Source organism: Hypanus sabinus, chromosome 9 (genome assembly GCF_030144855.1).
Source record: "Hypanus sabinus isolate sHypSab1 chromosome 9, sHypSab1.hap1, whole genome shotgun sequence".
NCBI lineage: Eukaryota > Metazoa > Chordata > Chondrichthyes > Myliobatiformes > Dasyatidae > Hypanus > Hypanus sabinus.
This window is the reverse complement of record NC_082714.1, coordinates 134,091,846-134,115,282: the sequence shown is the minus strand read 5'-3', so window position 1 is coordinate 134,115,282 and position 23,437 is coordinate 134,091,846. Positions and strand designations below refer to the sequence as shown.

The 23,437-nt window shown below is 38.8% G+C and overlaps 1 protein-coding gene across 3 annotated transcripts in view; it reads right to left on the bottom strand.

Moving 5' to 3' along the window:
- slc17a9b (solute carrier family 17 member 9b) overlaps positions 1 to 23,437 on the bottom strand; it is a 36,624-nt gene that overhangs the window by 12,175 nt on the left and 1,012 nt on the right. The window contains exons 1-9 of one of the 3 annotated variants that reach the window (XR_009514104.1): positions 22,554 to 22,643; positions 21,129 to 21,274; positions 18,929 to 19,126; positions 16,448 to 16,587; positions 11,640 to 11,739; positions 9,792 to 9,922; positions 9,578 to 9,674; positions 2,215 to 2,311; positions 1,008 to 1,095 (exon numbers count right to left, since the gene is read on the bottom strand). Coding sequence is in view for 2 of the 3 variants with exons in the window: in XM_059980630.1 (XP_059836613.1) it covers positions 1,008 to 1,095; positions 2,215 to 2,311; positions 9,578 to 9,674; positions 9,792 to 9,922; positions 11,640 to 11,739; positions 16,448 to 16,587; positions 18,929 to 19,126; positions 21,129 to 21,274; positions 22,554 to 22,580 (1,024 nt within the window). In the remaining variant the exon portion in view is untranslated. Of the gene's footprint in view, positions 1 to 1,007; positions 1,096 to 2,214; positions 2,312 to 9,577; positions 9,675 to 9,791; positions 9,923 to 11,639; positions 11,740 to 16,447; positions 16,588 to 18,928; positions 19,127 to 21,128; positions 21,275 to 22,553; positions 22,644 to 23,437 lie in introns of those variants that run through there. The other 2 variants (XM_059980630.1, XM_059980631.1) reach the window with 2 other exon arrangements.

The window sequence follows — 23,437 nt, the reverse complement described above, 5'->3', positions numbered from 1 at the left end:
AGGAAATACTAAGGCATCAGTTTTTGCAAATTATTGTACAAATTTCTCACTTGCACAGATGACTTGTTAGTCCAAAGTACTTGTTTAGCTAACATTAACAAAGGATTACATTACAACTTCAGTTTTCTTTTGATTTTTCACTTCAGTTTTTTCTGCATTTGCGAAGTTGTATTTTTATTCAGTGATTTGCATTCCCAATAACTTAAAGCATTTCAAAAACAAGCATTACCATAAGTAATTCTAATATTTGCAAATGTAGTTAATTAAGGAAGCTACAAAATGATTTACACACAGACATTTTATCATCTTTCCAAGGTAAGTTAGAATGAATCATAATTATTTATTAGAATAATAAGTAATATACCTTCCTATCAAATTGTGCTTTTGAAATAAGCAATTTAGGGTAACTTAAAATGCTTGCATTTTATTAAAATACATTATCAATAATTTGAAACATAAAGAGAATTTTCCAAAATACAACATAACTGACATTTTGCAATCCTTGTTTTGTATCTAATTGCACCCTCTTGTCAAATCGCTTCAGAACTTAAGAAATGTGTATTGTCTGCAATGATCCGAATCACAATTTTATTGGTGATATTGTGCACAGTCTGAGGTGGTGGGTCAGAGAGGCAGGTACTGTGGCTAACGAGCAGACTGAAAGGGTACCTAGCAAGCTCAGATTCAGTTTGTGATGTGAGACAACTGGCACTGTAAGATGGGAAAGTTATTAGGAGATAAATTATTTAAAACCACAGTACTCTGCCACCAAAGGCACATTATCCAATGATTTTGAAATTAGCTGTATTAATCAAAATGCCATGTGCTTTTAAATACGTTGATTTAAAATTAAGCCTGCTGATTATTTTTATATCCAGTTGGAAGATTCTAATATGCCATGAGAATTCATATGTATGGTCTTCCAGTTTTCTGCAAATGAAGACGATGGCTTTCTTTTACACTTTGTTTTACACAGTACTATAAATCAACGTAAACTAGTTCCTCACCAAGTCTGATCAGATGATCAGTCAGAAAGCCACCAAACAAGGAAAAAGGAATGGCAACAGCCCATGGGACTACATTAAAAACCCAACCCTATATGAAAGAAAAGAAAGACAACTCTTAGCATGCAAATCCTTCAAAATCCTAACCTTCTTCAAATTAAACTCACAAAGCTTAGTTGGAGCCTTCACTATAACATACGATTATTCAGAATATTTACTGAAGTAGAACTGTCACCAGCTCAATTGTTTATAATATATTCTCTTTATCAATCATAAAATAAGTGGAAAGACTATATAAAATTAATGTTCATCTCAGGATCAAAAAGAAATTTAATGTATTCCAAACGTATTCTTAATTAGGCATCTGGCAGCTGAAAATCTCTACTGCACAGTCAGGGTTAATTTTCCTGATGAAGCCTCGACAATTGGTAATGTACATTTCAAATTTAATGCACACTGTATGAAATATCTGTACCCTCATGCACAAAGGATGCATCTAATGCCATGTCGGGAACATCACATGGGAAAGTTCATTAGAGATAGAAACAAGAGTAGGCTATTTTGTCCCTCATGGTTTTTACATTACTTGGTAAAATCATCTCTGATTGCATTGTGTTAATATCCAAAAATCTAAATTCTGACAAATACTTCTCTCCCAATTAGTACCTTCAGTAGATTGTTAATTGTCCTAAATTCTAACATCTGCAGCTTCTTGTGTCTCTTGAAAGATTAATATTTTTATTTAAACGAGTGAGCATATTAGATCGTGCACGTCTGTATTCATTGATGCCTTTCTATTTTGCTCTTGATTTCACAATTATTTTCTACAAACTGTCTAATATTCTCCAACTGAGACATATCATTGCTTTAGCCACTATAACTCCACTAAAGCACTTCCCAAGAGCAACCCACAGAGTCTTACCCTCTCTGTGGGTCAACTGCCAAGGCTCTAGCGACCACTTCCTTTTGATGTCACAATTCAGAATGGAGTCATATCACCATGCCTCAGATTTAGAGTTGACATATGTCATTCAATGGAAACACAACATGTGATTTTGCTTGGATATTCATTCAAAAATTGCATCTTGAAGACCTGAGAGCCTCATTTATTGCCAGGTGGAGACACGAAAGTTCTGAAAAGATTTTGTTAACATTAATATGAACTGTATTTCATAAAGTACTTTAGGTTCACAGAGTAGAGGCAACATACCTTAGATTCAGGAAATAAATCATGGAAGAAGGTTGGCATCCATGACAAAAGGCAGAAAAAAGTCCCGCCCAAGCAAACATGAGCTACACTGACAGCCCTGTAGAAGAAGAAAACAAATATCAAAAGGATTACATATTGTAGACTGATTAATTGAAATAAAAAAAGGAGCAATGAAGAAGCCAAGGATGTTTAGATAACCGATACTGTGTAGGAAACGCCTTATTAAAAATAATATTAAGGAATCTTTCCAGACAATCTTGTTACAACAGGCATTCCCAGTTAGTTGTGGTGAGGAAAGAATAATTTTCCTAGCATGGCAGAGGAAAGATAATGTCAAAGACATTTATTTTCAATTGTTGATAACTATTGCATTAGGATGATTGAAGTCATGACTGAAGTCACTAAAGATTTGACAAAGTAGACTAATTGTTTTTTCTGTAATAAATAGAGAGCTCCAAGTCATAAGCATAATGTAAACAAGTGCTGTCAGGAATTGGATAAAACACCTCTGATTCAATATTCTAGATACGTGAAAGGTGCAACCAGTTGCTATGTTGATGAACATTGAAGATGGATAAATAGCTAGTTGAGAAAAATCGGAAGACTATAAAGTAGGTATCTGATAGTACAATGCTATCTGGCTAACCATCTATGAAGACTAACTAGCCAGGGAATGAAATATTTAGAAGTTACAATGGATAGATACAGGTCCTCTCCCGGTCATGACAGGATTCCATTCACATGAACTGTTCATAATCCAAACAATTCAAAAGCTGAGAGTGTAATACAGATAGACAATAAGGTGCAAGATCATAATAGGGCCGACCGTGAGCTCAGGAGTCCATCTTATCATAACAGAGAATAGACAACATTCTTACATCAGTGGGATAGAAGTTGTTCTTGAGCCTCATGCTTTCAGGGTTTTGCATCTGTTATCCAATGGAAAAGGGAAGAAGAGAGAATATCCATGGTGGGTGAGGTCTTATGCTGGCTACTTTATCTGGGCAGCAAGAAATGTAGAAAGAGTACACGGAGGGGAGACGGCTTTCTGCGATGTGTTGAGCTGTGTCTACAACTCACAGCAGTTTCTTATGTTCATAGGTGCAGCTTGCCTCACTGAACCATATGAATCCAGATACAATGCTTTTCGATGGTGCTGTAGCAGTGTGCTACATGCAGCGCTAAACTAACGACACGGAGTCGGTAAACTGCAGTTAAAGAATATTTTATTCAAACTTCGCGGCTTTGCTTTAAAGCCTCCCTGATCCCGCCCTCTCCGGGCTCGGATGCTGTAGGAGGCACGTATTCACAGTCCCGCGCGAGCTTTTCCCTTTGTTGGTGAAGCAGACCTAGCGCCCTTTTGGGACTGGCCTTTATGCCGGCGCGCTGGCTATTTGTGAGCCAATTCGAGCTTCTGCTTGCTGGAACCATAGGTGAGGTTGCAGTGTCCAGAAGTTTGGCAGTTTCAACGAAACTGCATGAATAATGCGGCATCGTTCATCTCCGGTCCAAATATCGTTTGGGCCGTCGGGGTCACCAATTGTAGCAGTGTGTTACACGCAGCGCTGAAATAACCACACGGAGTCGGTAAACTGCAGTTAAAGAAGATTTTATTCGAACTTCGCGGCTCTGCTTTAAAGCCTCCCTGATCCCGCCCTCTCCAGGTGTGGATGCCGTAGGAGGCACGTATTCACAGTCCCGCGCGAGCTTTTCCCTTTGTCGGTGAAGCAGACCTGGCGCCCTTTTGGGACTGGCCTTTATGCCAGCGCACTGGCTATTTGTGAGCTGGTTCGAGTGCGCTAGGAAGTGGGTCACCACAGTGCATTGATTAAATATTGGTGAAGGTTGGCAGAGATGCAAATTCCTTCAGCCTCCTGAGGAAGCAGAGGTGCTGGTGAGCCTTCTTGTTCGTGACATCTACTCAGATGGATCCAGAAATGTTTTGGTGATATTGATTCCTAAGAACTCAAAGCTCCCAACCCACTTGACCTCAGCACCATTGATGTAATAAGGAGCATGTGCATCACCACCCCCACCTTCCCAAAGTCAATAACCATCTCTTTTGTATTGCTGACATTAAGGGAAAGTTTGTTGTCATGACACCTTGTCACTGAGCTCTCCATATCCTTCCTGTACTCTGACCCATCATTATTTGACCTAAGGTCCATAACAGTGATCATCTCCAAACTTATAGGTGGAGTTACAGAAGTATCTAGCCACACAGCTGTGAGTGCACAGGGAGTACAATAGGGTGCTGAGGATCCAGCCTCAAGCACCAGTGTTGAGAATAACTATGGGGCGGGGATTGCTGCCTAACCTTACTAATTGTGAACTGTTGGTCAGCACTTTGGAATTTAATAAAATTAGGGGAGCTCATGTACAGTAGTTACACTTTTGCACAGTACTCTACATTGGTTAAATTAGGCTCGGGTTAAATCATGGGTTGCTGGGGTAGAATGGCTTAGAGGGCCAGAAGGGCCTATTTCATGCTGTATCTCTAAGTGCAAACTAAAGTAAGAATTAAGTTACCAATGTTAATAAAATGTTTCATACAGGAGTTTCAATCTAAAGCTATCTTTCAGACTCATTGCTGCTTAGTAATGAATCAGAATCAGGTTTATTATCACTGGCGTATGTCATGAAATTTGTTGTTTTGCAGCAGTGGAATACATGACAGTAAAATACTATCAATAACAGAAAGTACTGTATAGGTTTAAAAAAAAAGTAGTGCAAAAAGAGAGAGAAAAATAGTGAATTGGTGTTTGTGGATTCATTGTTCATTCAGAAATCTGATGTCGGAGGGAAAGAATCTGTTCCTGAAATGTCGAGTGGGTGTCTTCAGTCTCCAGTACCTTCTCCTTGACTGTAGCAATGAGAAGAGTGTCCTTGATGCTGGGGAGGTTAGTGCCCATGATGGAGCTGGCTGAATTTACAACTTTCTGTGACTTTTTCAAACCCTGTGCATTGGCACTTCCCTATCAGATGGTGATGCAGCCAGTTAGAATTCTTTCCATGGTCAATCTGTAGAAATTTGTGAGCATCTTTTGTGACATACCAAGTTTCCTTAAACTCCTAATGAAATAGCACCACTGTCAATCCTTCTTTGTAATTGCGCCAATATATTGGACCCAGGATAGATCTTCAGAGATAACTTCAGCCAGGAACTTGAAACTGCTCACCCTTTCCACTGCTGATTCCTCGATGAGGACTGGTGTGTTTTCCCTTAACCTCCCCTTCCTAAAGTCCACAATCAACTCCTTGGTCTTACTGATGTTGCGTGTAAGGTTGCTAATCTATCTCACTCCTATACACCTCATTGTCACCATCTGAAATTCTGCCAATAATTGTTGTATTGTCGGCAAATTTATAGATGGTATTTAATCTGTGCCTAGCCACACAGTCATGTGAGTCGAGAGAGGAGATCAGTGGGTTCGGCACACACCATTGAGGTGCGCAAGTGTTGATTGTCAATGAGGAGGGGATATTATTTCCAATCTGAACAGACTGTGGTTTCCCAGTGAGGATGTCAAGGATCCAGTTGTAAAGGGAGATACAGAGACCCAGGTTTTGGAGCTTGTTGATTAGAACAGAGGATATGATTGTGTTGAGTCATAAACAATAAACAGGAGTAGATGTGAGTGTCACTAGGCAATAGTCATTGAGGCAGCTCACACTGCTTTTCCTGGGCAACTCGTATGATTATCACCCTTTTGAATCAGCTGGTAACCTCCAACTGCAACAGTGAGAGATTGAAGATCTTTTGAAGCAGGTGGTAACCTCCGACTGCAACAGTGAGAGATTGAAGATCTTTCGAAGCAGGTGGTAACCTCTAACTGCAACAATGAGAGATTCAAGATGTCCTTAAACACTTCTGCCAGTTGGTTGGCACAGGTTTTCTACCACCCTACCAGGTACACCAACAGGACCTGACACCTTGTAAAGGTTCACTCTCTTGAAAGATGTTCTGATGTTGCCTTCCAAGAACAAAGCCAACAGGTGCCACAGGGATTCTCACAGGTGTAGTTTTATTCTCCCTTTAAAAGCATTGAGCTCATCTGGGAGTAAGTCACCAGAGTGATTCATAATATTAGGTTTTACCTTGCAGGAAGTAATAGCCTGCAAACCTTACCAGAGATTACCTATATCCAATTCTGTCTCAAACCTCAATCACAATTATTTTTTTGCTCTTATGATGGCCTTCCATAGGTCATACCTGGACTTCTTGTATAGCTCTGGAGTACCAGTCTTGAATCCCACAGATCTAGCCCTCAACTGATGAATCTCCCAGTTCTTCCTTGGCTTTTAGTTTGGGTATGTTCAGTATGTTCTCAAAGGCACACACTCATCCACACAGGTCTCGATGAAGTCGGTGACAACTGTGGCTTATTCATTCAGATCTGAAATAAAATCCTGAATATTGCCCAGTCCATTGACTCAAAGCAGTCTTCTAAGCACTCATTTGCCTCCTTTGACCATACCTGCTGGTGCTGCAGTCGTTAGTCTCTGCCTATATGCTGGAAGTAGAAGTACAGCCATGTGATCACACTTTCCAAGTGTGGGCATGGGATGGCATCTTTGAAGATGGTATGACAGTAGTCAAGTAGGTTAGCTCCACTGGTTCCATGGGTGATATGCTAGAGGTAGCTGTATTGGCCACGATGGAATTAAAATATGGAAGGAAACATCAAACTCAAATGGACAAGGACAGCAGATGTAGATCAAACCAGATGTCTTTTTTCTTGCCAAGTGCTTGAAGGAATGGAGGCTGCCATTTTATGAAACTGCTCTGTTACATCCATTTTGTTTGAAGAACAGATTCTTGCTCTAGGATAAATTAATCACAGCAGTTGAATGCAGACAAAGGAGCTTCTGCTATTGATCTGATAAACCTGGGATCGTTCTCGGATAAACTGTTTATTGTGTACAATGGCAGGTTTGCAGAAGTAATCTCGTTATCCTGGCCCAAAGTCAAGGTTAACTTCTTTGACTGGTTTGAACCAGAGTCAAACAGAACAAAAGAAATCACCTAAAGCACAAAGGTGTGTCGCCCTTGGACTGCACCCAATGGGAATCTTACACAGATTGGTCAGCTGACCTAGAGCGAACAAGATTGAAGCACAACATTTGAACTGATGAGGAAGACTTTAAGAATGAAGGGCTTCAAATGCAAATGGACAAGAACCCCGGAGACTAACTATTGCAATGAAGACAATCACAAACAAAACAAAATCAGCTGATACTGAAAATCCAAGCTACACAAAATGCTGGAGGAACTCAGCAGGCCAGGCCCCTTCTATGGAAAAAAGTAGTTGACATTTCAGGCCAAGACCCTTCAGCAGCAATCACAATTAACAAATATTTACCTTCCCTTTTAAGGAAATATTTCTACATGCAATAGGCCCATGATATGGAAGGAAGGCCGGAGAAGTAGAAAACACTCTCCCAGCTATATCTGTGTAATAAGGGTTTTGGCCCAAAATGTCCACTGTACTCTTTTCCACAGATGCTGCCTGGCCTGCTGAGTTCCTCCAACATTATGTGTGTGTTTTTGCAAAGAAGAACAGAGACTAACTATTGCAAGGAAGAACAGAGATTAGCCACACAGGGAGAGAAGAAAGGATCAATAGTCCTGCTAATGGGAGAACTTTATTTCAGTGTTTTTGTTCGGAGAATTGGTCTGAGTGAGTATTGGTACAGAGGAAACAGCAGCATTCAAGTTTTAAGTTGTTGGCCTGCAGTCAACATAGTTACTTTTTTGTTCGTACAGAGACAATAAAGTGTGAGCTTTGATGAATTAAGAGTTGCGTAGTGAGTTGCCTAACCTAAACCTGTTTATGAATAGTCAACAGCTGTTCAGACTTGTTCAAGTGGCCTGGTTGAAATCTCCCTGAATGATAGGGAAGGTATCAGGATGCTCTTTCTTATCCCTCCTCCAGTGCCTGCCTGATGCTGGCCCAAGGTGGAATGTACACTGCTAATAGAGTGATGGTGAAATACTCCCTTGGCAAATAAAAAAAAAGGATAATATTTGACTGCTAGATGTTCCAGGTCAGGTGATCAGGACTGAGACAGAAATGCCATGTCTGTGCACCACAAAGAGTTCATCATAAAGCATACTCCACCTCCTCTGCTTTTAAAAGACACAACTGACCTGCCTTAATGGTGAATGGTGAAGTCATCAGGCTGCAGTGCTACACTGGAAAAGGCACCAAAGAGCCATGTTTCCATGAAGCAAAGTACACAGCAGTCCTTGATGTCCCTCTTGGTACTGCAATCTTGTTCTGAGGCCTTCACTTTTACTTTCCTGACAGGATAGTTAGGAGTGGAGGTCTAAAGGCCCTGCATTTCAATCGTATCTGTAGCCCAGAGCGCTTCCCTTTTTTAAAGGGGAACTGCACTTCCAAACCGAGTCTGCTAACCGGGGTCCACTGACTTTGAGTATCAATAAATATTTTTGAACACCCTAAAGTGAAGCTTCTTACTTAAGTACCCACTACTGCAACTGGGTTTCAGCTGTAGTGGTCCTAAAGGGGAATATTTGATGATTCCCATCGGAGCTGAACACAAAGCTTCACCACTTATTGCTGCCGTCCTTAGAAAGTAATGGTTAGATTTATTGTAATTATTCTCTTGATATGAATTAGTCCAAATTAGCACTATTTTGAGATCCTGGACACATCTCAAGATCGTTTACCTGAAATGCTAACTTTGTTTATCTCTCTATGGTTGCTGCCTTACTGACTGGTTATTTCCTTCATTTTCTAATTTTATTTCTGAATTCTATCATTTGCTTTGCTCTCTGCCACAAAACAGTTGATTAATAAAACACTTGTGACACAGGGCAAGGATCATCGATATGTATTAAGTAGTTTTCATTTTTATAAACAACAGTTACTTTCATGTCTAAAAATGTCTCAAGGCAAGTCTTTACACTGTTTAAAACCAATTACAACATTGTCCCTGACAACAGAGCAACCATTGTCACTAAACTAACTTTTCCTAAAACAATTCCAAAATGATAAAACCTAATAAGAAAAGAAAATCATATTTTATAAAATGCATTTTAGGTGCTACTGGCTCTTGTTGCACAAGTTATATATGTGGCAAATTTGGGTTCAACCTCCATTCCAAGGGAAGACCGTACAATCCAGGTTGATACCTCAGTGAGGAAATGAGGGAGAGTTCTTTTGCAAATGGTGAACTATGACTTTTAATATCATCCAATCTTTTAGGCAGACATAAAAGAATCCAAGACACTACTTAAAGAAGAGCAGGGGGGAACTTCTGATGTTCTCAAGTAATTAAAGGAGCAACATAAAATTCTCTTTCTTAAACCTCTATAAAGATTTCTGCAATTACTTACCAGACAGGAGCGCTTCTAAGCAATTTTCTCCATGGCACTTTATTGTTCTTTGAATTCACTAGTCTGTTGCCCAAACTTTCCAAAGATATTATCTGGTCTACATGACATAAATTGTTGTTATATTATCTAAATGAAATAAATATAATTGCATAAAGGAATAGTAAATCTCACTGAGGAGAAAAATTGAAAACAGTAATAATTAATGTATATTTACCTTCCCCTTTAAGGAAATATTTCCACATGCAATAGGCCCATAATATGGAAGGAAGTCCAGCGAAGTAGAAAACAGTCTCCCAGCTATATCTGTGTAATAATATCGATCCAACAGCTCCGATTAATAATGTTCTATAGAAATAAAAACGTTTCAGAGTTCATTAGATTACATCGTCAATCAATCACATATAATACAAAAAGGATCACATCTGCTGTCTGAACACTGCACCCTATTCAATAGACCATGCAATATAACAAGTAAGTAATGCTTTGTAAATAATTATCAATCATAGATTTTTTTTCCCACTTGAGCAATGTATTTCTTACAATTTTGTTAACACAAATGGCACATTTCACTCTATTACAAACAAGAGAAAATCTGTTAATGCTGGAAATCTGAGCATCAGACAGAAAATGCTGGAGGAACTCGGCAAACCAGGCAGCATCTATGGAAGAAAGATACAGTCGACGTTTTGGGCCAAAACCCTCCGGCAGGACTGGAGGTTTTCTCAGCAAAGGCTGAGGAATGTCCATCTCCCACCCCCCATCCTCATCACATTCTACAGGGGTTGTATTGAGAGCATCCTGAGCAGCTGCATCACTGACTGGTTTGGAAATTGCACCATCTCGGATCGCAAAACCCTGCAGCGGATAGTGAGGTCAGCTGAGAAGATCATTGGGGTCTCTCTTCCTGCCATTACAGACATTAACATTACACGCTGCATCTGCAAAGCAGACAGCATTATGAAGGACCCCACACACCCCTCATACAAACTCTTCTCCCTCCTGCCATCTGGGAAAAGGCACCGAAGCATTTGGGCTCTCACGACCAGACTATGTAACAGTTTCTTCCCCCAAGACATCAGACTCCTCAATACCCAGAGCTGGATTGACACCAACTTACTGCCCTCTCCTGTGCCTATTGTCTTGTTTATAATTTATTGTAATGCCTGCACTGTTTTGTGCACTTTATGCAGTCCTGGGTAGGTCTGTAGACTACTGTAGTTTTTTTCTGTGTTATTTTTACATAGTTCAGTCTAGTTTTTGTACTGTTTCATGTAGCACCATGGTCCTGAAAAACGTCTCATTTTTACTGTGTACTATACCAGCAGTTACGGTCAAAATGACAATAAAAAGTGACTTGACTTGACTTGACTATATGTTTCGATGTACACGTGTTGAATGAATAAATATGAACCTGAGGCTGAATCAGTTAAAAATATGGTTTCCTTGCAGTTCCCTATTAACCTGAAAATTTTAGCCAGCAGAAATACTCTAAACTATATTCAATACAAATCAAATGTAACCTTCCTGGGCCATATCTTAAAAATAAATAGGTTTAGTACAAATGTAACATAACAATTAAGGATGCAAACTCAAGTTTGTCAATCAAAAGTTTTAGAAATTAAGACTGAATTGCCTCAACAACAACAGTTAAGGGAACAGTAGTGGGAATTTGCCTGTTACTTTATTTATTATGTTGGTAGATCTAGTAAGGAACCATACTTATCTCCATCTACAACAAAATCATTAAGAGAAATCGCCAAACAGAATTTTCAGTTCAATAGACAATTGGGAATGCACAATAAATGTAGCCCATCCACATTTATTGTTCATTATCAATTGCAATGTCAAGATTCCTGAAACAAAACAAAAATGCAACAATACTTTCATAAATGTTAGCCACAGTAATTTCAAGCCTGCAAATGTTTAGAACACATGTCTGCTAAGTTTATGCCTTGTATTCTCAGTTGCTGGTAATACACATAGTATTGTCAACAATTAGTATGACAAAGTATTTTTATCTTGGTCCCAACTTCTTGCAGTTCGCCTGTACGTTGCAACTCACCCAACTTGAGCACCTGTGCAGACAGTACTGGAGGTAAATGCTCGATCACATTCTCGCACTTTATTGGAGAATAAACTTGTTAGGGATGGATAAAATACACCTAGAATCCACAGAGAAAAAGAGAGATGTTATCGTCTATTGTTATTTTATTTACCTGAAAGCAATTACCACTTTGAAGGGGTTAAAATTGTTCTCAGCTTTAAAGGTACTTCAAATTTGATTTAAAGTTTTGTGCTCTAAAATATCAAATTGTGGTATTTTGACAAGAGGATATTGTGAAACACTACACCCATGAAGAATACTGTGACTGTCATTTAAAATGAGTTCTTTCTGTGATCTGAGATTTGTCATTTCTGTGGCAAACCAGAATCTTGTTAATATCCACAAGCAAAATATACACCATGTCATAATCTATTTGTCCTTTTAAACATTCCACTACTCTGCTCTTTTTCCACTGGGGAAAAAAACAAAATTTTATTTTAATAATGTGCATATAGAAAGTGATTAAATGCCCCATTAGGTGATAATTCACATTAGTTCTCTGTTGCAGCTACAGCTGGGCTCTGAAGTATGGAAGCGGCCTGCCATCAAGATGGTAAAATGGAAAATAAAAAATAAACCAAAACAAGGAGGACATTAGTACAATACTAACAACAGCTTTGCAAAATACTGACAAATGCAGATTTTTTAATAACTAGAAAATAAATAAATGCTAGATGCAAAAGCAGTTCTCCATTTACTCAGTAGAAGTATGCACCCTGCATTATGTTACTGGACCTTAGGATAGTGTAATTTAAAAGTAAGTTTATATGCTGTTCAAAATGAACAGAATATAAACTTACCAAAACCTATCAAACCCCACCTTTAATTAGACCATAATAGATTTAAACTATGAAACTTAATTATTTGTTGGTGCATTTTCTGAACAGTTACTATCTTGTTTTATATTACATAGTCTATTTATACAAAATAATGCTCCAGCATATGGTATTTTAAAAAGCAGCCTTTACTTCACACAGTCACTGATATTTTCAAGCTTTTGAACAAGGCAATCTGCAACTAATAGAATTCCCACAAAGGACACTATCCTTAGTTGTGAAATATGGTTGCAATAGCAAATTACCGTGAATACTGAAAATATTAAGTAAGTACTGTGGATGTTGGAAATATGAAGACAGTTAGGCAGCTGTGGAGAAGGAAATAAGTAATCATCAAAAATAAAGAGGAGGAGATCCCATCGAAAGTTGTAAAGTGCTGACTATATCTTCGAAGTTCACTGGAGGCAGGATGTTTCCCCGGCTGAGAAATTAGACGATAAGGACTTAAAGTTGGAGAGTGCAGGATAGGCCATTTAGTACTGAGATGAGAAAGCAATTCTTCACTCAAAAGTGTGGCAAATTTCTGGAGATCTCTACCTTAGGTGGCTGTGTAGACTCAGTTCATTCAAACTAATGTTGAAGCATTTCTAACTAGAATCAGAGGTTATGGCAATAAGACAGGAAAATGGCACAGAGTTTGAAGATAAGTCAGTATCTTGATGAATGGCAAGACTCAAAGGGCTAGAGGCCTACTTCTATCATTGTTTCTATATGAGAAAACAAGAAATGGAGTTAAAGTTTCATAGTCTGATAGATCAGAATCAGAAAAAAAGGCAATTTTTTAAATGCAAATAAAGGCAAAAGGAAAGAACAAAAGCAAAGTCTGTGAAAGGCCAAGTTTAAATGACACACAATGATAATACATAGTTTTGTTTGTGAATACAAGGTTTGTTGTATAATATGTAAACACAGAATATTTATTCAAATTTATAGAGGTGTGTGGAGTGTGCTGGAATTTTGCATTTAGAATGCCAATTGTCAGAAACTGTTGAATTCATGTTGACTAGAAGGTTGCGATGTGCCTAGATGGAAGATGCGGGTCTGATCCTCAAGCTTCACTAGAACGGCATGTGTGGCTAAGGACAGAGAGGTCAGAGTGGAAGTTAGATGAATGATTCAAGTTATAAACAAAAAGAAGCTTGGATTCATGCTTGCAGAATGAAATGTGTAATGAAAAAGTGAAGTTGAAAGGCCAAACAAGCAAAGTTTAAGATAAATGAAGTAGTTAATTAACTGGAAGCATGCACAATGAATCAACATTCCACAAACCACGATCAATTCCTGACCTGTAGAAAAAATAATGTTGGCTTAATACTTTTGTGATGACAGATGGAAAGACAGGAAACACAAGAATAGCATTTAAGCAAACAAGCAAAATGAGTAAGTGACCCTAATGGATACACACATGAACTTGATACTTCTGAGAGACAAATGCTTTCAGTTTGCCTTGCCTGATGTGGCATGAGAAGAATATGAATGGGACCTTCCAAATGGATCTGGCAATATTGTATCTAATTTTAATTTAATACTCTCGAATAAGTGTGCTTTTGCCAAAGGCTTTGAATAAACCTGACTGCACTTCAGAAAAGTGCTGTCACACAGAATCAATTTGAAATCAGAATGGATCATCTAACAACTAGTAAACATTTCCCCTGTCCAGTAAGACCCTTGACTATATCTAACCAGGTTAATTATCAATCCTTATCAGAATCTACTCTTCTACTATCTTTTACAACATTCCATTAAGACATTTTTTCCATGCGATCATATTGTCAATTTCATTCATTCTTACCATATATCTTCAGACACTGTAACAAGAGAGTTGTTTAACACTGAAGTAACTATGACACTCACATAACAAATAAAATTAAATGAAAAGAATCCTTACTAGCATCAGTGTTTTATTTATTTATAATTTTTGAACACATTAAATGTTGAAAATTTAAGAGAGCTTAATTCAAATTGGAGGATCCATCACGAGCAAAATACTAACATTGCCTTGGTGAAAGACAAGCTCAGGTTTGTTGTTAAGAAGTTTCATACTGCATGTGATAGTTACCCGGAGTAGGGCTTTGATGGGCTACTGAAGGAAAAGATCTGCAAATGTTCAACAAAAAAGAGGCAGCATAGATTTGCGGCTGAATTTTTAGGATTTCTACAAATCATATTTCACCCATTTCTTCATCTCTAATTATTGATTTCAATTCCCATGTTCTGTTGCTAAAATTCTATAAGTTATTTGATAGACAATAATGCTTCAATAATCCTGCCTGATCTTTGGAAGGTATTTAATTATTGTGCACTATATACTTAACAGTTCCTGATCTTGGGAGCTATTTGTGTAGAATCTGCCTGTGGGTTTCAATTTCCACTCACACCCCAAAGACATGCCGGTTGGTAAGATAACTGGCTGCTGTAAATTATCAGAAACATCATGAGTGCTGATGGCATGGCAATGTGAGAAAGTGTTTCTGTGAAGGAAGTGGGGGAATGGGATTGATGGGTTTGCTGTGAGACCCAGCATGGACAAGTAAACTGAATGGCCTCCTTCTATGTAGTAAGGAATTATGGAAACATTCTTTCTCTCTCTTCTGGTATTCTACACTGTGAAAGCAGCATTCTTTGCTTATTCTTAATGTACCTTTGTGTTTGTCCCATACCTCCGGAACTTTGGATGTTTAAAACCTGTTTCACATTTCTATCTATATCTTCACTCAGACTTTGCCACCAGTCTAGTTCATACATTTCACCCAAACATTGCAGCTCCTTCCTCTGAATTACTAGTGTCAGATCCCGAGAATTGGACTGCCACTTCTACACTTACCAATATTGTTTTAAAAGCTTTCTTTGAAGATATTTTTTACATAAATGGGTATGAAGACAAAATATCTTAAGAGTGATAAAAAACAGTAACTAAGACTTCTTTGTGATGAAAAACAGTAACTACGACTTCTAATTTATGGTTACATTGTATGTCCATAGTTAAGTACATTAAAGTTGAAGTTTCAGGAAGAGAAACCAAGCAGTAGTCTGTTTCAATATGCTTTAAATAATTTTACCAAAGCAAGTGATCATTGCAAAGGAATGGCACTCCCTGCTCACCTCCATGCATAGAAAAGGTTAAGACAAGAGGCTGATTTGCCACTTTCCAAAGTGATCTACAATTGGGCACCACTCACTCCACATCTACAGAACTCAACAAAAAGTTCCATCAACCTGGCTGAAGAATTCTCAGAGAGAGCAAATCAGGAAATAAAAATAACAGAGGTATTATTTAACCAGGAAAAGAAAGACTGAACACACAGGTGTGGCTGATAAGATAAAATTTTATAAACTATTAGAAACTATGTAACAGTTAATCACAAAATGGAAGGAGTAATTAAGTTGTCACATCCCATAGCAATAATTCTGGGTTACTTTGCTATTAAAAGCTCAAGTTCAATTCCACAACCGAGCACTTTCAATGTTTATTTAGAGTGAGAACAGTTTGCAAAATCCTAGACCATATCTATATAAAGTTTAATGTTGTTTAGAGAGGAAGCACAGCAACAGGCTCTTCCAGACCAATAAGCCCATGCCACATAATTACACTCTTGTAAACAATTAACCTTCTAACCTGTGCGTCTTTGGAATGTGGGAGAAAGGAGCAAATGAACTCTTTACAGAGAGCAGAGGCAATTGAATCCCGGCCATTGCCACTCTAATAGCATTACACTACCTCCTATGCTAATGTGCAATCCCCTGCCAGCCAGCCTAACCTATGGATAAGCAGAGAGTCATGAAAACAACTCATGAACCTCAAATGTATAAAAGATAGAAGTTGCTGGGGTAGTTTTACAGGGAAGTGTCAACAATCACCTGCTGCTGCTACCACAAACTCTGCGACAACAAAAAGAAAGACACTCCCTTTCCACCACTGTTGAAACTCACCCTGTAACAAGCCCATAAGGAATCTGGATGCTGTCAAAAGAACAATCGGTGCAGAGCTCCTGTACACGAGAAGTGGAGTCAACAAGATTACTGATCCCCAGGCACAAGTTGAAAGCATAAGAATTTTGTCTCCACCCAATCTGTTTTTAAAAAATGGATAGGTCAAAGTAGAAATTCATATTAAATATGTTTAAATATCAGAGTTTCACTGAAAAAGCAATTTGCACTCTTACTAGTCATCTTTATTGTTTATGTAATACATTATAAAAGGGGATATAATTATGTGTAACATAAAACTAACTTTAACACTTACAGTAACAGTAGTAAGTTCTTCCTCATAAAAAATGCACTATGAAAATGAGGAAGTTGTTAAACAGCCAATTCTGCAATCAGCTGCTTTAAATGAATGCAATGATTTTTTATTGTTTGGTGCTAGCTGCTTCCACATGTTAATATACACACCACCATAATTACTAGGAAAAACTTCACTGGTGCCTAGGAAATATGCATTCTGTGATGTGGTAGATTGTATAGGATTTCTGGAAAGCAAATATGCAGTATGTTTATGTTCAAAGACATCTTTCTGCTCAGTGCCTCTACTTTTACAATCATAAGAGCTTGTATAGCGCTATACAACTAAGAAAGAGCTGGCATTTAGTGTGTGTGTGTGTGTGTGTGTGTGTGTGTGTGTGTGTGTGTGTGTGTGTGTGTGTGTGTGTGTGTGTGTGTGTGTGTGTGTGTGTGTGTATTTTACCCTCCAAGAGGGCCACAAACTTGTCGTAGGGTATGGAGGCTTGTGTGCCTCAGTGACCGAGTGAGCCACTTTGGATAGAGTCAGGGCCTTGTGCTTTAACTTTTGGTAGGGTCACCCATGCCAAACAGATCCATGGGTAGAGGCCAGACTAACGTCCACTGGTTCTCCAGGTTCAGTTGTTCAGCTCATGGCCTGAGTGGTCAAAAAATTATTACAGAAACAGCAATGAAGAATCCTTCTATATCTGTGTGTGACAGCATGGACAGACAGAGAGGGAGGACTTTCATTGCTGACCTAAGCACCAGTGGGGTAAAGGGATGTAAATATATATATTTGATGAAGGAAAGCAATAAAATCATATTAAAAAGGCACTGAATACATCTTAGAAAGTTATAGAACACATAATTAAAATGAAATACTTTTCTAATATGTACTTATTGATTATGGCAGTGAAGAGGGCAAATGGAATGTTGGCCTTTATTACAAGGGGAATTCAGTACAAGAGCAAGGATGTCCTTTTGCATTTGTACAGGGCCCTGGTGAGACCACACCTGGAATATTGTGTACAGTTTTGGTCTCCAGGTTTAAGGAAGGACATTCTGGCAATTGAGGAAGTGCAGCGTAGATTCACTAGGTTGATTCCTGGGATGGCAGGGCTGTCTTACGCAGAGAGATTGGAGAGATTGGGCTTGTACACGCTGGAATTGAGGAGATTGAGAGGGGATCTGATTGAAACGTTTAAGATAATTAAAGGATTTGATAGGATTGAGGCAGGAAATATGTTCCAGATGTTGGGAGAGTCCAGTACCAAAGGGCATGGATTGAGAATAAGAGGTCAGTTACTTAAAACAGAGTTGAGGAAGAGCTTCTTCTCCCAGAGAGTTGTGGAGGTGTGGAATGCACTGCCTCGGAAAATGGTGGAGGCCAATTCTCTGGATGCTTTCAAGAAGGAGCTAGATAGATATCTGATGGATAGGGGAATCAAGGGATATGGGGACAAGGCAGGGACTAGGTATTGATAGTGAATGATCAGCCATGATCTCAGAATGGCGGTGCAGACTCAAGGGGCCGAATGGTCTACTTCTGCACCTATTGTCTATTGTCTATTTAATTAAGCTTCCTATTCATTCCTTCTCCACCAAATCCTAGCAGATGACATATCTACTATTCACATATATGTAACACCATTTTTATAAATATCCTTAGATTTCTTCTATTAATAAATATAAAGGAATTGCATTAAAATTCAAAATGAAATGTATAGAATCAATAAACATATGTGTAAAAAGTGTCTATGAATTTAGAGAAAAATAGACTGACTATTAAAAACAAGTACCAACAAATGGCCAGACCAGAAAAGAATACCTTATTCATCATATCTGTTTGAATTCTAAAACTTTTCATTACATGTAGAACAACAAGTTCAAGCCATGTAATTGTTGTCAACTACATTTAGAAATTATAGTTTTGTAATTAATGACCCATAGTATGTACATCTTTGTCTCATTCTCTAAAGCCAAGCGTGCAGGGATCCAAAGCAGAATGAAATGCTATGCTCAGATCTTGCTTGACTCTGTTCAACCCATTTTTTCCTTCCGCAATTTAATTGCTTGTGGCTCTGTAGTTCCAATGAAGAGTAACACCTGCTCAAACAAGTTTCAACAAAAACTTAAGCAACAGATAGTAGTAAATATTCAAATATGTGTTATTTAAAATTTCCATCTCACCTGTCACTGATGTAGCCACCTAATATTTGTGTCAGACAGTAGCCCCAAAAGAAACTTCCAAGTACAATTCCAGACTGTTTCTTGTCCCAGTCGAATTGTTCCGCCATGGCAGATACACAGATGGGCAGTGTTACTCTGGCACAGTAGAGGAGGCATGTGCCACTGAACAGAAAGGGAATCCATGACTTGGCATCTAACCTGTAGGAATTAAGAAAGACCATGTGATTTCTCTATGGTGGAGGTCCCACAAACTGCAATGAGCAAAAATGTGCAAGCTATGTCAATTGTGTTGCAAAGAACACAACCATGAACAGTTAACTTGTGAGAAATTAAGTGGAACACGAGTGAATCTGCAGATGCTGGAAATAAATAAAAAAAACACAAAATGTTGGCAGAACTCAGCAGGCCAGACAACATCTATGGGAGGAGGTAATAACAACGTTTCAGGCCGAAACCTTTCATCAGGAGAAATTAAGTGGATTTATTCTGAAAATAGAACTGACGTTGTTTATGCTATAGACTGCAGTGGCAAATACAATAACATCTCAAGGGAAAAACATTCCAGTCTGTACTCATAACAGTCACACTGCTTCCATTTTCCATACTCCCACTTTAATTTCCACAGGGTGGTGTTCAATTCAATGTCATCTTTTTATTTCAAATTCCTTCAAGCGATCTGCACTTTGCAGCCTGAGCCAAGTTTAATGGACCATCCCTCACTGCCCTTGAGAAGATCATTGTGAGCTGCCCTCATGAAATGCTGCAGTCCTTGAGATGTGGGCAAACCCACAATGCTGTTAAGGAGAGAGTACCAGGATCTTGACCTGGCGACAGTGGTATACTTGATTGATAAAGTTACAGCGGTGGATGTTGTCTACATAGATTTTGGTAAGGTGTTTGACAACAATGTGGCAAATTTATCAAGAAGATTAAGATGCATTCAATCCATGGTGACTTAGCTGTTTTCAATTTATAATTAAAACAGAGGGCAGAAGTAATGGGATTAATTCTTGCTGAAGTTGTTCTTCAGGGATCTGAACTGGAACCTCTGCTTTTCCGATATATGTAAATGACCTAGATGGATATGGGGATGGGTGGATTGGTAAGTTTGCAGGCAATACAAAGATTGGTAGTGGGCTGGATGACGTAGAAGATTGTAAACCAAACAGCAGCAGCAGGATTTAGATCAGTTGCAAATATGGTTGGAGTAATGGCAAATGAAACTTCGTCTGGCCAAATGTGAATTGTTGCACTTTGGGGAATCAAATGTAAATGTACAGTATACTGTTAAAGGCAAGATCCTTACCAATACTGATATACAGTGGAATCTAGGGGTCCAACTCCATAGCTCTCTGAAAGTGACTGCAGTGGTTGATAAGGTGGTAAAGGTGATTGCTTTTATTCGTTGAAGCACTGAGTTCTTGTACTGGGTAGTTGGAGGGGTACTATGCAATGCACTGAGGATACAGGCCAAATTTTTCTATACTGAAACACCATCAATGTGGGCAGTGTGAACAGCAGCAGAAGTGAAGCAGCTTATAAAGGGATGATTAAAGCCTTAAATTTATGAACGAATAAAGACCACACGCACTGAAGGTTCTTAGTGAAACAAACAAGGGGAGAAAAAAAGGACTTTACTGAAACACTAATCAGATGCTTCTTACAGAATGCCTATAAAGGTGGCTTTCCTTTTAAGTAACTCGGTAAGTTGCTATACAGGAAGGGTGAGAAAGGCAGGTTACAAATCAGTGCACCAGGAAGGAAATGTGATTTACACCATTTTTCATTTCATGAAAATATGACTGATAGGCACAATGGGCCAAAGCACTAGCTTCTGTGGCTGTGTATCTCAAAGTTCAAAGTAAATTTATTATCAAAGTACATATATGTCACCATATACAAACCGGATATTCATTTTCAAGTGGACATACTTGGTTAATCCAGGAAGCATAATAGAATCAATGAAAGACTGCACCCAACAGGGCGGACAAAAGCCAAGGTGCAAATACAAACACGAGAAAGAATGTATGAATGAATGAATGAATAAGTGAGCAAGGAAGCAATAAATATTAAGAACATGAGATGAAGACTCCTTGAAAGTGACTCCATAGGTTATGAGAACATTTCAGTGCTGGAGCAAGTGAAGCTGAGTAAAGTTATGTTCCTGAACCTGCAGGTGTGAGTCCTGAGGTGCCTGTACCTTCTTCCTGATGACAGCACTATGGGGTCCCTGATGATGGATGCTGCTTTCCTGTGAGCCTGCTCCATGTAGATGTGTTCAATGGTGGGGAAGGCTTTACCCAAAATGGACTGGGCCCTTTTCCTTTCAAGGGTATTGGCGATTCTCTAAAATATGAACTCAGAAAATAGTTTAGAATATCTATTGCAAAGTTAAGATTAGGAGATGTTGCTTTGTGAGAAGTAGTAGAGATACTGAGTAAGCTCACTGCCTTTGCATGATCACAAGTTCTGGATTAGAACTGTTGGTGAAAGTAGGTTTTGGTAAGTGAGCTTCTGAAACAGTTCCATTCTGCTCCCAATTCACAGAGAATCCAAGGTCAGAGCTTTAGACCATTAGGCCATTCAGTCCATCAAGTCTGCTCCACCACTCCATCATGGCTGATTTATTATTCCTCCCAACCCCATTTTCCTACCTTCTCCCAGTAATCTTTGACAGCCTAACTAACCAAGGACATATCAGCCTCTACTAAATATACCCAATGACCAGGCCTCCAAAATCGTCTGTTCCCACAGATTCACTACCCTCCTGCTAGGTAAGTTCCTCCTCATCTCTGTTCTAAATCCCTCTATTCTGAGTCTGTTCCCTCTGGTCCTAGGCTCCTCCATTACAGGGAACATCCCATACACACCCACTCTATCAAGGTCTTTCAATATTCCATAGGTTTCAATTGGATCACCCCTTATTCTTATAAACTCCAGCATGTACAGGCCCAGAGCCATCCAACGCTCTTCATACATTAACCCTTTTGTTCCCAGAATCATTCTCGTAAACTTCCTCTGGACCCTCTTCAATGCTAGTACATCTTTTCCTTGATAAGAGCTCAAAACTGCTTACAACACTCAAAGTGTAGTCTTACCAAAGCTATATAAAGCCTCCGCATTATATCCTTGCTCTTATATTCTAGTCCTCGCAAAATGATTGTTAACATTGCAGCTGCCTTCCTTACCATTGACTCAACCTGCACGAATCCTGCAGAAAGACTCCCTTGTGCAAGATTCCCTTTGCATCAATTTCTGAGTTTGCTCCCATTTAGAAAAGTCTACACCTTTATTCCTTCTACCAAAGTGCATGATCATACAAGTCCCTACACAATATTCCATCTGCCACTTCTTTCCTCATTCTCGCAACCTGTCTATGTCCTTCTGCAGATTACCTGCTTCCTTAATAATAACTGCTCTTCCATCAAACTTGGTTACAAAGCCAGCACTTCCATCATCCACATCATTGACATATACCATGAAAAGAAGCAGTCCTAACACCAATGTCTGCAGAACACTACTAGTCACTGGCAGTCAACCAGAAAAGGCTCCCTTTATTCCCACTCTTTGCCTCCTGCCAATCAGCCAGTACTCTATCCATTCTAGTAATACCACAAGCTCTTACCTTGTTAAGCAGCTTCATGTGTGGCATCTTGTCAAAAGCCTTCTGAACATCCAAGTAAACAACAACTGTTATTTCCTAGAAGAATTCCAACAGATTTGTCAGGCAAGATTTCCCATTAAGGAAACTTTGCTGACTTTGGCCTACTTTATCATGTGCCTCCGAGTACCACAAAACCTGAGCCTTAACAAAAGACCTATAATTTTCTTTCTTCTGCCTCCCTCCCTTCTTAAAGAGTCCTCTCTTTCCCAAAATATTCCATAATATTTGCTATCTATATCTGGTCCTCTAGATTTTATGGAAATAACTATTTATTATCATCATGGTTTAGTTTAATTTTCAAAAATTCTAAAATGTTATTTCAACTACTTAAAAAAGGTAACTATTGTCAGATGCTAAAATTCCTCATCCATGCCTGAACAAACAGTTCAATTTAATTGTTAAAGGAATTGAGTAAAATACTGACATTCTAGTAAGTTGAGTCATGAAAAGTAAATGGATTTTAAAGCCCACTTTATGGATTAAAAATTGAACAAACTTAGTCTTATGAGGATAGGTTGAGTGGGCTAGCACTTTTCTCCTTGGAGCAAGGGAAGATAAGGTGACTTGGTGGAGGTGTACAAAAAGATAGTAAAGACCTTTTTCCCGGGGCATAAATTGCAAATATAATATGCATAATCTAAAGATGATTAGAGGAAAGCATGGGGGGGGGGGGGTCGGAGGTTTTTTTTTTATACAGAGAGTGTGGGTGTGTGGAATGCCCAGCCAGGAGTGGTGGTAAAGGCAGATACATTAGGAGTATTTAAGAAACTCACACGTGAAGGATGGAAGGATGGCGGGCTCCGTATCAGGGAAGGGATCTTAGAAAACGTTAGAAGTTGTCACAA